Genomic DNA, 13,816 nt, shown 5'->3' with positions numbered 1-13,816 from the left:
CTCATAGTACTTCTGGACCCCTCACACAGGGGGTCACAGATCTTGAAAGCAATCAACTGTTCTCTGCAACAGAGAAGTTTCACCTATCCCTCGTCCCACTGTAAACTGTAACTGAATTTTCACTGCTCCACTTAAGAAGTCAGTATTATTTTTTGGAGATCCATCAACTGTAAATGTGCTGGTTCCAAGGGTAATTTGTGGTTCTGTTGTCTAATGAAACTTGCCCTTATTCTCTAGAAAAAAAACCTCAGTTTGCATGTGTTCAATAAAGTTATCTGAAATTGAGTATCGTAATTCTTTAATGATTTTACACGCCTTAGACATTTCTTTTGGACCTGTCTTGGAATTCCAAGATCCGTTCCACTGGCAAGGCTGAGGAGATATCAAATCACAGAGACACAGAGCAGCCTTCTCCCAGCCCTGCAGGTCTCGAGCCACTTTTCCTGCAGCTCATTTATCCAACACGAGGCACAGGATCTGACAACAAAAAAAGCTTATCCCTGCCCTCAATATTCCCTTTGCAGCAGGAGGAAACCATACATAGAAGGGCAAAGAAACTCAGACAGGTACTAGCTGGGAAAGGGCACTATGTTCTGTAATTGTTAAAGAACATTGTATCTGGAGTCTTGAATTGAAACCTTTACTCCTAAATCAAACTTCTTTTACAGTTCAACAGAACACTGTATAACTTACAGACAATAACATCAGTCACCACTGCCCTCCAGATGATGCACAGAAAACAAGCTTGTCCTAATATCCATCGCTAACAGTAACAGTGGAAGGTGAATGTGATTTGAATCTAAAGATATGAATTCCCTTCTAAAACAATTGTTGCGAAGGGAAAGAGAGAGGCAGAGGGGTGTTAAAAGTGTATCAGGTTCACGTTTTTTGTTTTTCAGAAAGGTAAATTACATCCAAATGAAGTTACTGAAAAAATGTCAAGGTTGCAAAGACAAGCACTCAAATTAGGAAAAGTCAGATTAAGTTTGCCCATGCATCCTTATTTCAGCCTCCTTGTGTGCTTATAGTAAAACAATCTTCAGTTACGCAACTGGGTTTTGTTTATTTGTTTTGGGGTTTTTTGTCCCCCACCCCACCCCGCAACAAGACCCCTGCCTCAATCAGTGCACAGGATGGACGACACACTGAAGATGAAGGGTTGCACAATGAGCAAGCTGTTTATGCCTTGTTTGCTCCAACATTTGGAAGGCGTGTAATAGGGCAGCAACAGCTTGGCAAGGAATGGGGGGAGCATTGTCTTGTGTTTAATGTCACTGAACATCACTTTGGAGAAATGGAATCTATTTCTGCCACATCTAACAGCACACAGAACTTTGTGAAGCAAGTTTTTACAGATGATCATGATACATTCTAATAGTTTCTGGACACCTAAAAGGTGCCTGACTCACAGAAATAATTAACATTCACAGAACAACTGAAACTACTATTAATCCAGCTGTAGACTAAAGTGTTTTGAGATAACACCTAATCCAAAAACTGAGATCAGACCCTAGACTTCTCAAACAGAACCCTCAAAATTAGTTAATAGCTTTGAATACAGAAAAACTTCAAGCTGTAATACTTTAAGCTATAGTAAAACTTCAAGCAAGAGATGAGAAAGCTGCAGCGTTACCCCCATTTTATAAATAGGGATACAATGAACAATTAAGGTCTATATATGACTAAAATTCAATGACAGCACCATACAAAAACCCCACGAGGAAGTTCATTCATTATTCAGTGCAGGGTTTGTATGGTGTGCAATAAGTAAGGAATGGGGCCACACACTGGATGATGAGGATAAAAAGAAATATTGCATAGCTACCCATTCGGTGAGCACCGTCCATCTTGTGCACTGAATGAGGTAGTCCTGTGGAAAAAATAGTATGACGGTGTAATTAAAGACCATTTAACAACGCATACCCATGTATAGCACACGGGTAAACTTAATTCTGGCATTTCCTAATTTTTGAGTGCTTGACTTAGCAACCTTGTTCTGTTAACATACTTTTTACATAACAGTATTTAATAGACATTTTTAAATGGTGTCAGTAACTGGCGTTAACAGAAGGTCATTCTTTCACATTTCTTAATACACGTCAACTGCAACTAGCATTTCTTACTGCAGGCATTCACATATACTGTAACACTTGAAAAATACTAAGTACCATTTCTTTTGTAAGTTTATAGTGATATAATCGGGATACTAGTGACAAAAAGCTGGAAAATACTTGTTTTCATCTAAAATTAGCATGTGGATGGGAAAACTTTGTCTTTTATAATCAATAAAAACAGGTTAGTATTCTAATTATTGCATTCTTATAAATCCTTATAAGATTAACAAAAACGTTGTCTTAGCACCTTTGAAAGGCTAGGACACATTTTAGGTGCTAAATTTTAAGATACCCATATATGAACAATGCAGCCTTTATTTCAAATGCTCTTCAAAATACATAAAAAGTTTACTTTCAAAGTATTTTCATTATACTGTTGAGCTCACCCTCTTCCTCTTTTGTTTCTTTGTTGCTGGTTGGAAAGCACACAGACACACAAGCATGCAGAATATTGCGGTTTCCATCGCATCTATGGCCAAGGAACGTCTGCAGCATTTGTGGATTCTGATCCAAGACAACTGCTTGTTCAAGATTCATCAGGTATTGTCTGCAAGCCTCATAGTCACATCGAAGTATGTGCTGCATTAAAGTTTGTTTCTGTACTCAAAAGAATACAATATTTTAACAGTTTAAAACACAAAAGGCAAGACATACAAGTTTCCCAAGTACTTATAGTTTTCCATTTCTGAAATTAATAGGTCTAAATCTAGGATGTTGGCTGGAAGTCAGTGCAGGAACTATTGAGAATATACATTACCTCAATTATAGCACTGTTAAAAACAGAAAACAGCATGCATTCAGGCACAGACAAGGTAAAGGAAAGGCTTAAATAGCAGAAGCTATCAGGCTCACAGAAGTATGCCTCTGACTTCATAGCTGGGTTCTTAAGAGATTATTTCATGGCTGCATGTAACACGGGAAAAGTGGTACAACTGAAAAAAACTAAGGGGTCTACATTAACTAGCTCTTACATATTTGTTTTAAACAAACTATATACATACTGCAAAGTGAAAGAACAGAAGCTGTTGAAAGTCTGGGAGGCTCATCTCTGATATAACAAGGTTTTCAAGAGTGATGGAATAGTCCACTGTGAAATCAACCTCAGTCTAACAGGTACACAATACCTCCTGGTGGCAGCACAGCACACAGCAGATCTAACTAAACTGCACCAAACCGCTGATAGGTCTATACAAGTATGATACATAAATTCACACCAGAACTATTCATACAGCACCACAGATGAGTACAGAACTCTACAGGCAATTCAAGTGGGAGAAAAAAAAAAAAAAACAACCCAAAACCCCAAAGCCTTTGCTTGACTTGATTTCCTAACTTATGGTCCAAATATTTTTTTAAAAAAATGTAAGACAATAAACTATTGCATTCACAAGAAAACAAGTTGCTGGATCCCTCAAAAAAACTGTGCAACCAAAAAAAAAAAAAAAGTACACTGGTAGTAGACATCAAATAATAAGTTTTAACAGTAATGCCAAAAAATATTAGTTAAAAGCCTGATTACAGAAGCCATGCACCCCCAAAATGGATCTTAATTTTACTACGTAAATTTGTTTGTGCTTTCATGTTTCTACAAGAATTTTCTGTTGAAATTAGTTTCTTTGAAATAGTTAAAATACAAAATGGTATTTAAACACAAAGCTGCTTTAAGCATTACTTTATGAAAGCAAGAGAAAAAAAGCACGTAACTCTGTAGTAAAGAAAATATCTTACCTCAACAGCCATAATAATAATAGCAGCTTTCTTTTTGATGGTCGAGTTAGCAGGAAGATTTGTTAAGGAATGAACACCCATTCCAAGACTACTAATAGGTGGAAGATCAAGCCAGTCAGGGTCTCGTATCCCACCCATACAATCTTTTGCCATTGGATAGATTGTACCATTTCCATCTCTAAGAATAATAGGAGATTCCTACAATTGGGGGGAAAAAGTTTTATCATTAAGCCTCCACAATTTATCCTTCCCAAAAGGTCTAGTTCTGCTTGACTGCCAACAACACTTTACCTAAAATTCCCATTTATGCCATTGTCCCCTATCATTACAAGTGGCACAGCACAACAGATTCCCTTTCTCAGATGCCTGAAATGTACTTAACATAGTAAATACTAATAAAAGCATCTTCTTTATGGTATACACGCATCACAAAAGATTATCAAGGAAACAGAGAACCTGTACTTTAAGCTTACTTAAATGCTCCAAGTATGCTTGGATATATGGAAACAAAACATTCAAATTCAGGTCTTTTGCCAAAAGACCTTCAACTATCCTAAGTGAAGTAAAACAGTTACTAAAATGGCTTAGGTAGTTTTTCTCAGCCCTCCTCATGGATGCCTGCACAATGTAATCAAGCTGTATAATCACATAAGATAAAATAAGATACTTAACGTTGGATAGTAGAAAGAGTTGCGTAAAACCTTAATGTATCATTTTCAGTATCCAATACAGATTTATTTTTTTTGTTAACATATCCATTCTCACGAGCGGATTTTCATCTGATCTAATTCCAAAATATAGCTGGATAACAAGTTTACACTAACAGGAACTACTCTGCCAAGTTTTTTTTCATCCTTTTTTACTTTTCGTTCAAGGTAGAATTTGAGTAAGATTATAAAAAGTGCTTAAGCAAGTTAAGATTGCTATTCCTCTTGCACCTTCAAAATACTAATGGTAGCAACAAGTCTTTCACAACCTACTGGAAGAACTATTTCTTTGCCAGTCTTTGGAAAAGCCTTACAAAAGGCTGTACAATCCCATTCAAAGATGCTGGAAGTGCAGTGAAGTTAGATGATTGAGATACAAAACCACGAACCTGTCCAGCTGTAAAAATAGCAACACTTCTCTCATTCTGACCCAGGAATGCAATGCTGCTAGTAGGGAAATTATTCTCTTGTTCAGCCTTTCCTGTGGCAAGGTCAAATATGCAGTACCGAACCCAGTTGCCAGTTTTCAGAACAGCATGCACCCCTTCAAAGATACAGAAGAAAAAGGTTAATGTCTTTTACTGATGGCATCCAGTAAAAAGAACCTCTGACTATAGCACTTTTAAGGAATTACTAATATCAGCTGAAAGAACTGTACATATTAGTTTGACAGTAGTTGCTTTCCACTAGGAAGAGAGTGAGGTAATAAAGGATCCAACAGAGCATCTTGCAGTGTACGCCCTACTTACCTTTTGAATCTACATTTACTGCTAGGATCTCTGTTTTTTCAGGAATACACAGCTTTTTAGGTGTCCTTTGAAAACAGTCAGGAACTTTTGGAGTGCCACCAGTTTTTACAACCTGAAACGTATGTAAAAGTTTAAGATGCAATTAAGCATACAGTGCTGACATTTCAAAACACTGATAGTTCTCTCGATGTTTCACAAAGACATACCTGCAATTCATCTATTCTGAGCAGCCTACAGTCTTGGAGAAGAGAAGAAGGATCAGGATCTGAATTAGAAGCGCTCTGACAGTTTGCATTACTGGAGGTGCCTGGAAATTTCACAGCAACATAAGCACCGTCCACTTTTAGCACCTACAAGCAAAACACATTACAATCTTACCAAAAGCTTTGAACAGAAACTGTTTAGGTTGATTTGCTTCAAAATAAACCAGATCTTTATCAGGAAAAGAAAAAAGTTCAAAATAATTGGCAATTAAATTCTACAGCCCTTGGTCATCAGCCTTGCTCTTTTGCTAAAATTACTGAAATCTTAAAAACCTAGATTTCTTAACGGTGCCATAGGCATCCTGAATTACATCAAAGGTCCCTCCATTTCAGCATCCTATGTCCAAGACAAACCAACGCCGACTAGAGTAGCTCCTACTGATATTTCCCTGGTACCCTTCCAGCTTCCACCCACTACAAACAGCAGGACAACCTCACATTTAATAGCCTAGATAGACTCTTGTCTTACTCATTTGTCCAATCACTTTTGGAAATAAACACTATTCCTGTGGCAATGAGTTCTAAACATTAGCTAACAACTCAACACAAAAAAACCCCAACAAACCAAAATAAACCAAAACAAAACCAAAAAAAACCCCACAAAAACCCAACTACACTGAGCCTCTTACTTCTTTAAGTGCCCGTCAGCTCTTGTACTTTTTTTTCTTCGGCCCCATCTAAGTTTTTAAAGCCTCTGTTGCAAAGTCTTAAGTGGTCACTCCTCAAGATGACTGCGCACAATGCAAAAATGAAGCGTTGGTTTAACAGGTCTACTACCTGTTCCTCACACTCGATAAAGTTCTCTGCTCAGTCCCTTAGGACCGAAGGATACAAACAAGGCTATCCAGACATATGCCATGACTTCATGGATCTGTGTCCCTCTCTGCCCCTCAAGGAAATGGAAGTTACTGAACCCCACACTGACAGAGGCATTTCCGAGACTGTAAGCCTCTCTCCAGATGCTGCTATTAGAACCATCAAAACAGGTTTCCTTGATACAGAAACATCCTATGCCACCACCGAACAGCAAGGCCCTTTGACTTTCCAAAAAGAAAACAAAGCTAAGAGGGAAGGGAGCAGAGGAAAGGATGGACAATGTTTTAATTTTGAGTAAAAATAAGATCTAGATCGCTGTATGCTCTCAGTCTTGATCAAAACCAGACACAAGCAACCACCAATCTTGATTAGGCCCTAACTTCTCAATAGTTTCTACACAGAAAGCACTTACAAAGCAGTATTAAAGATCTAGATGTAATCAACTTAATAAAAAAAATCTCTCAAATTTTCAAGATATTGTAGGTAATAAAAATCCAGCCATTTCTATGTTTCCCAGTTGCTCTAGGGCTAGATGCAGCCTATCAACAATGCTAGAGAAAACAACAAATATGAAAGTCTTAGCTTTTTTTTTTTTTTTTGTAACAAAGATTACTGTGGATAGTCAGAGCACTTGCTCCCCATATGCTCACACTTCACTTTAACAGCAGAATTCCTAGTTCTAATAGTAGAGCATCACTGATGGCTGTAATACTACCACCCAAAAATTTCAAAATTCAGATCTAGTCAAAATATTCATGAATATTAACTTCGATTTAGACTATACAAATACAGATTTCTATTGAGACTTGCAAGACAACACTAGAAAAAATTGTGATTTGGTCAAAAAAAAATTAATCAAGGTACATTTAGATGTTTTTCAGGTAATCAGACTAACTTGTACGCCTGAAATCACATGCTGATGTTTCAACCACAGCTTTTAGTCTGACTACATGTAGAGTTTTATTTTTTTAATGACTGAATGTTGCTACAAAAACTGCAAATTTGGGCTGCTTGTGAAAACAGAAGATTCTAAATGGTCAGCGTCTAGGAGGGTGTATAAAATTTTGTTTATGAACTTTCAGATTTATAATCTAGCCAACAGGGGAAAGAAACACACCTTAAGAAAAGGTGAAATCCCCAAATATTTAACATATCCTGTCTCCATAACTGAAAGTTTTCTTCCACATGCTTTCTGTCTGCTCTTAGTGTTATCACCTACATCACTTTTTACTTATATCACTTTTTTTTTTGTGTTCAAAGAAATGCTGATAGTTTTTAAGGTGCTGGAACTCTGGTGACTCTTTCAGAGTCCGCACGCCAAATACTATTTTATTTCCCATTCTGTGGTTGGAGAAGAAAATCATGTATCTTAAAAACTGGAAAATATTTTTATTAAGATGTGGTTGAGAAGAAATTCAGCTCTTCAAAGGGTAACTAAAATGCAGGTCTTCAGTTAAAGAGTTACTACTATAGTTATTGGCTATAGTAGTTACACAGAAAAAAAATAAAACTATCCATTGATGTAACAAGCAACTAGGAGCTTGACTGAAACATTTGATTGCAATTGTACACGGAAAGCTCCAAAGCACAGATGTGGTATAATGGCCTGGCACTCAACAAGATAAATAAACATCAACATCAAGCTTAAGTGACTGAATGAAATAATACAATGCAAAGTACAAGTTAAGGAACAAACTACTCAATCCAAATTTATGTTTCACAAAACCACTAGTACTTGATAAGCTTTCTGGGCACACAAACTGAAAAAGTGGCAACACACAGAAGTCTCACCCCAATTGAGGATAACCTTGATGAACAGTTTGGGGAGGCCTTGGACATTGCTAACGGAAAGCCTCAGACCAAAACAAACCATGGCTGCCAGAGAAAAAAGCACCTTCAACCCAGGTTCCCTACCCTTTTGTTCTAACAGTGGTTCCAGATACCATCTAAGCCACTCCAGAAGAGGAGATCCCGAAGCTAATGTGGGTAAGCAGAGTATCCCAAGTTGCACGGGGTGGGCAAAACCAGCTTCTAACCGTCTGATGTGAGTGAGCAGTAACAAAGGGTTATTTCAGCCTGTATCTCTTCTAAACTACACTGAAAGAAGACTGTGAGATTTCTCACCAATGCAGACAACAGAAGAGACAAGTGCCAGGCTTACTCATTCCATCAGGTAGATAATCTTACAGTCATTACCTCTCCTTCATCTAATGATGGACTTAAATTGAAATAAGGTTGGAAGATAACATATTCCAAGGAGAAAGACTACAAAGTCCAAGGGTGCAAGTAGATTTACGCTTTCTTAATTTCTTCCAAGACTGCCCACCCAAAGTAAGAACTTTCCCACTCTTGCCACACCCCCTGGTCATTTGTTGCTGCGGCACCATATGCAATCCACATTTACAAAGTAGCATGGTAAAAGGCTGGTTGTATGATCTACTGCTATCAGAATAATTACAGTCATCTTAGATCTCAGCACTCAGGGGTGGACTGCTAGTCTATCAAGATCAGTAAGAGCCTGGGGAGAAACAGGCATGTTAGAACTTGACACCATCTACCTGCCCACCGTTCCAAGGACAGAACGTAACAGTGGTCTTTGAAGGATTTTAACCAAGCAATTTTTGGAGACGTCAAAGTTGTTGTGTACATCCAAAAGTACAGGAACACATCTTTTGAAAAACAAAATTATTTCAGGAACACAGGCTGAGCATCAGTAAATCTGGGCCCCTATGCCATTTCTAAATTCCACCCCCTGAAGCCTAAGTGAACAATTATTTTTTTGTGTGTAAAACAAAGAATTATCTATTTAAAAGGTGGCAAACATTTTGATAGAAACTCATGGCTATCACTTTATTAATCTCATTCTAAAGAATGTAAATGTTCAAAATTTCAGATGCTCTTACAGGTAAAAGGACAGAAACCAGGTTTTTGTTCCTCTTACTACAGAAATAAATCATTACGTAAGGCAAGATTTTTGTCTTCACAGATCAACTCTAAAGATAAAGTGTTACAAAACTGTAAGAGGAAAAAAGTGAACAACCATACACATCACTGCAAAAGGACAGCATGCTTTACGAAGAAGAGAAAAAAGCATCTTTGCCATAAATGACTGATACAGAATAGACTCAGCACCAATAACTCTATTCAGAAGACAGCCCACTGACTGGTTTTAGCACCTCAGTGAAAATACCAAATACAAAAATTAAGGCTTTTCTCTATTTATTATAGCAGTTCTTCTTGATGCAGTGTGAAAAGACAGACACCTTTACAACTGTATATATACACAGTAAAACAGTCTCTGTCCTGAACATCTTTGGATCTAAAACAGGAAGGACAGAGAAGGACAATAGGGGCTTTCCCAAAGCTCATATGACATGCAAACAATGGTTTCAGCAACTTCAACTAGATCTTGAAACCTCATTTATAGAAACTGAAGTGTTTCCATGAATTAAGTTGCTCCATACTCCCTTTTGCAAAAATGACCTGAACTTGATAATCAAAACTCATTGTGGGTCTCCTTCTTTCCAAGATACCATTCAAGGCAAATCTTCCACTCCTGCACAAGTAAACCCACTAGGTCGTAACCATTAGGTTAGAAGGAAAACAACTCTGACTAATTCCAACTGCCTTCTGTTGGACTGTTCCTCTTCTGGTAACTGGTTTGGGTTTTTTTTCTATGAATCAAGTAGAAAGCAATTCAACCTTTTCATTTTGTGGAAAACCTTTACCTGTTGCTCTTATTTTTGAAAAGCATAGAGACAGAGAACTGTCTAGATGACCTAATCCCTCCTAACATCACACAACAATGTGAAAGAAGAAATGCACCATTTTCTTCTACAGCACTCTTAGTCAGAGCAAACATTTACTAGAGAGAAAATGAACAACTTACAAGGACCAAACAGATTTTTTGCAGTAATAAATCAAACAACTTTGGAGTTGTATTAATGAAGCATGTCATTTCTAATCAAAACATTTCTGTTCTCTGGTTGCCACAACATTAGATTCACCCGAACATTCAGCTGATGTGTATGTAGAAGTCAGTCAACACATGTAACTCTTCCCAATCCCATTGGACATGTGGGAGCTATTGCTCAACTCACCAAAAATAATCTCCCAGATAAAACCACATCTGCTTTTCTTAATACTGTGGTTCAACCTTAAGTACCAGAATGTTATTTTTTAAGATTCATCACGTTGTATTCGCAACACATTCAGTCTGTTACTACCACTGTGTTAAGGACAAATAAAAACGCAACAGAAGTCATACTAGTCAGAAACATTCTCAAGCATCCCCAAAACCATGACTCTTAATAGTCAGCTTATCTAAAAGAAAAACTTTTTTTCTTCCCTCCCCAAAGTTGGTGGGACAGTGTACTTCAGACAAACCTTGCCAACAGGAACATTCTTAACATCTTCCACGAACACAACTTCCCTCAGAGACCACTGCTCTTCATTCACTTTCTCCTCCTCTTTTGGGGCAGGAGTAGATCGTCGTCGCTCTGTGACAAAAAAGTTATCATCAAAAAAAAGGGCCTGAAATATTTAATCAAAGCATCAAAATGCAATGTTCAGTAAACACCAAACCTTTCCCACCAGAAAGATTATCAACAATCAACAAGACGTTAACAAGAATCTGACTTTAAAAAAGTCAGAGCTACCCAACAGCATACCATACCACCTTCATGTTTTTTCTATGAAATTAGCACTCATAAAGCCTATCTGATCAACAAAGCAATTTTTAGGGACATTTGAGCAAAATAATTACAATACAAGAAATTGTTTTGGCAGGGCTCAGATAGCCATGCTGTAAGTACAAAGGCTGACATTGTATGACCCCTCATTCAGCCCTGCTACAAGTACTTTTTATCACCCTTATGAAAAGTCTGCTTGCCCACTACATACGGATTTTTTGGTAAACATCTAGAAGAGTAGCAAATGAGACAGAAAATAGCTATATGGGCTAATAGTAATTGCAATACAGTTAGATTCGCTGCAAAGACGTTATCTGAATCGTTACTATAGTACATTCAGGATCAAATCTAAATACATAATATGGCTAAATTAACACTGACAAGAACCTTTAATGTCCTGAACTGAGTATATAGTATAAATAATAATACCAACATATTTAAAGAAAGAAGCAGAGAACTGCTAAGCTAACTGTGAAGTTAACTTCAAGCAGTTAAAAATCTCAAGAAAAATTACAGTCAGTAAGAAATTACAGTTGAAAAAACTGCAAAAGAGAAGAAATAAGTAGCAAAAGATTCTACTAGTGAAAGTAGACAGTAGTGCAGACTGGAGCATACAGGATTCTCGCTCACTGAATGAGGCCATCTAATTCTCTAGACACTTCTTAAAACTGCAGTATGTGAACAATTAGAAGAAACAGGAGTGGAGAAGAGATTTCTTCAAATGATGGCATTGTAATTAACCCTTTATGAATGCATGGGGTTTAAACACAGAAAAAAATGCTTAAGAGGTCAGTTACATGAATTTTCATGCAGCCTTTTAGGTTTGTAAGTACAACTTGTACTACAAAGCTTCTCTCACTGCTTTTGTATGTTAATATTAAGAACGTCTAGTTTTAGACATTTAATATAATAGATCATGAACTACTGCTTTATGCTCTGAAGTTCAACTGCAAGGAAGCTGTGCGACAACAGCTTAATCTTAAAAGGAATTTTCCAAAACAACTTCAACTTCTGGTCTGTAATGAAACTCGCTGTCACGCTGCAATTAAACATAAACAACTTTATCTTCAGACTCCCTCTTGTTCACCTCCTGAAAGATACTTTTAATTCTGAGAACTGTGATATGCTTGCACAGATTTACCTTACAGCAAGTAGTCACTGCTTATACTAATACATTTTAAATGTAACACTGACAATTCACTGCTTATCTGAAGACTATTACAAAAGCCTTTACATATATTGAAGTTCAGACTGAAAGACGGAAACAGATTCTGAAGTTAGTAGAGAATCTTTCTAAGAACTGCCTTCTACAAAAACTTAATTACACAAATATTTCAGCTTACTATGAGCTACACATTACTTACTATATGGCATTGATGCACTGCTTGCTATTGAAGATGCATCACTACAAGTGGAAGCTGGGGATGGTGGAGGACCCATCTCAGTTTTCACTGGTTCCTGTTTGCTTTCAGGTCTAGAACAAAAGGTATTACTTAGAATGAATAAAGAAAAAGGCAAAATCTTTCTGTGACAATGGACAAAGTGTCAGTGTGTCCCAGTCATGTTCCTTTAATAATACTTTAATGAAGTAACTCCATACTTGCATACAACCATCCTAACTGACAAGGCTATATAACTGATGTTGGGAATGGTGCTATGCTGCTTAATCAGGGATTAGCTTTACAATATTAATTGAGCATAGATACAATATTACAGTAAACAAACATCCTTAGATGTACTTAATTTGGAAGGAAGAATTATTAGCTTTATACAGTAACCTGAAACTCTAAAACTGCTAAGCTGTCTCAAGTTTTTCTTGAAACTGCAAATACGTTTTAAAACATTTAAATGGCTATTGTCAACCCAACGCTATTTTTTTTCCCAAAAACTCTGGAGGGGCTGAAACAGCTGTCTCAGTGCCATGAAGAAGGGCCTGAAAACAGTTCCATAACAAAACCATTTTCAGTTATTCAAATATAACATCTTGGAAGCTTTATGAAACACTACAAGATGGTCTTCATTTAATATTCCTTCTGCATTTCACATTTCCATAGTGGTTTCATGGCACTGAGATGCCTTTCCAGCCGCGAGCTTTTCTGCACATTTAGCAAAGTTTACAAGCAAGCTAGAATCTTATAAAGATGGCAAAAATTTCAAACTGATAAAAACCTGACCTTCCTCCTTTTCAATTTTTAATCAATCACCAACTCAAGAGATCAGCAAATAAATGTTTTGTGTGTATTTCATGCATGTTCTCAACACTTACTTTGCCTCAGTAGTTTTGCTAGCTTTCTCCATGTTTTTCAAGCTCTCGGGTGACCGAAGCTGAAACCGACAGCTGTCATTCATGTTCCAAACAGATTCCATTAACACACCCACTTTAGGAATTCCAGCACTGATTGAAAAAGCAACTGCTCCAGCATGATAGAGGGGGTTATTTCTTAAACACACCTACAGACAGAAATATTTATTTCTATGAGAACAATGGATTATACCAATGGAAATCATATATGCATGCATTTTCTTGGTGACACATGCAATAGTCAAAAAAACAAGAAAACGTATGGAACTAGATGAAGAGGAAAGTCAGCATGATGTACTATACACACTTTGCTAGGAAAAAAAGGGGCTGTTGTGGAATTCACAGCTGAAAGCAACAGCTTTAGCAGTGAAACTGTTTAATATATAGTATTTAGCTGCTCAACCACAAAAGTACAAAGCACAAATTCAGTACAAAGATTTATTCCT

The 13,816-nt window shown here is 37.1% G+C and overlaps 1 protein-coding gene across 13 annotated transcripts in view; it reads right to left on the bottom strand.

The window, feature by feature from the left end:
* UBR5 (ubiquitin protein ligase E3 component n-recognin 5) overlaps positions 1–13,816 on the bottom strand; it is an 89,359-nt gene that overhangs the window by 31,077 nt on the left and 44,466 nt on the right. For 9 of the 13 annotated variants that reach the window (XM_055800963.1, XM_055800966.1, XM_055800965.1 and 6 more), the window contains 9 exons: positions 13,335–13,519; positions 12,433–12,542; positions 10,764–10,876; positions 5,505–5,648; positions 5,299–5,410; positions 4,939–5,093; positions 3,843–4,040; positions 2,501–2,711; positions 1,826–1,870 (listed from right to left, as the gene is read on the bottom strand). In XM_055800963.1, the coding sequence (XP_055656938.1) occupies positions 1,826–1,870; positions 2,501–2,711; positions 3,843–4,040; positions 4,939–5,093; positions 5,299–5,410; positions 5,505–5,648; positions 10,764–10,876; positions 12,433–12,542; positions 13,335–13,519 (1,273 nt within the window). The remainder of the gene's footprint in view (positions 1–1,825; positions 1,871–2,500; positions 2,712–3,842; positions 4,041–4,938; positions 5,094–5,298; positions 5,411–5,504; positions 5,649–10,763; positions 10,877–12,432; positions 12,543–13,334; positions 13,520–13,816) is intronic. The other 4 variants (XM_055800968.1, XM_055800975.1, XM_055800970.1 and 1 more) reach the window with 1 other exon arrangement.

This window comes from Falco peregrinus, chromosome 3 (assembly GCF_023634155.1).
Source record: "Falco peregrinus isolate bFalPer1 chromosome 3, bFalPer1.pri, whole genome shotgun sequence".
NCBI lineage: Eukaryota > Metazoa > Chordata > Aves > Falconiformes > Falconidae > Falco > Falco peregrinus.
Note: the sequence above shows the minus strand (reverse complement) of the source record. Positions and strands in the feature narration are given on the sequence as shown.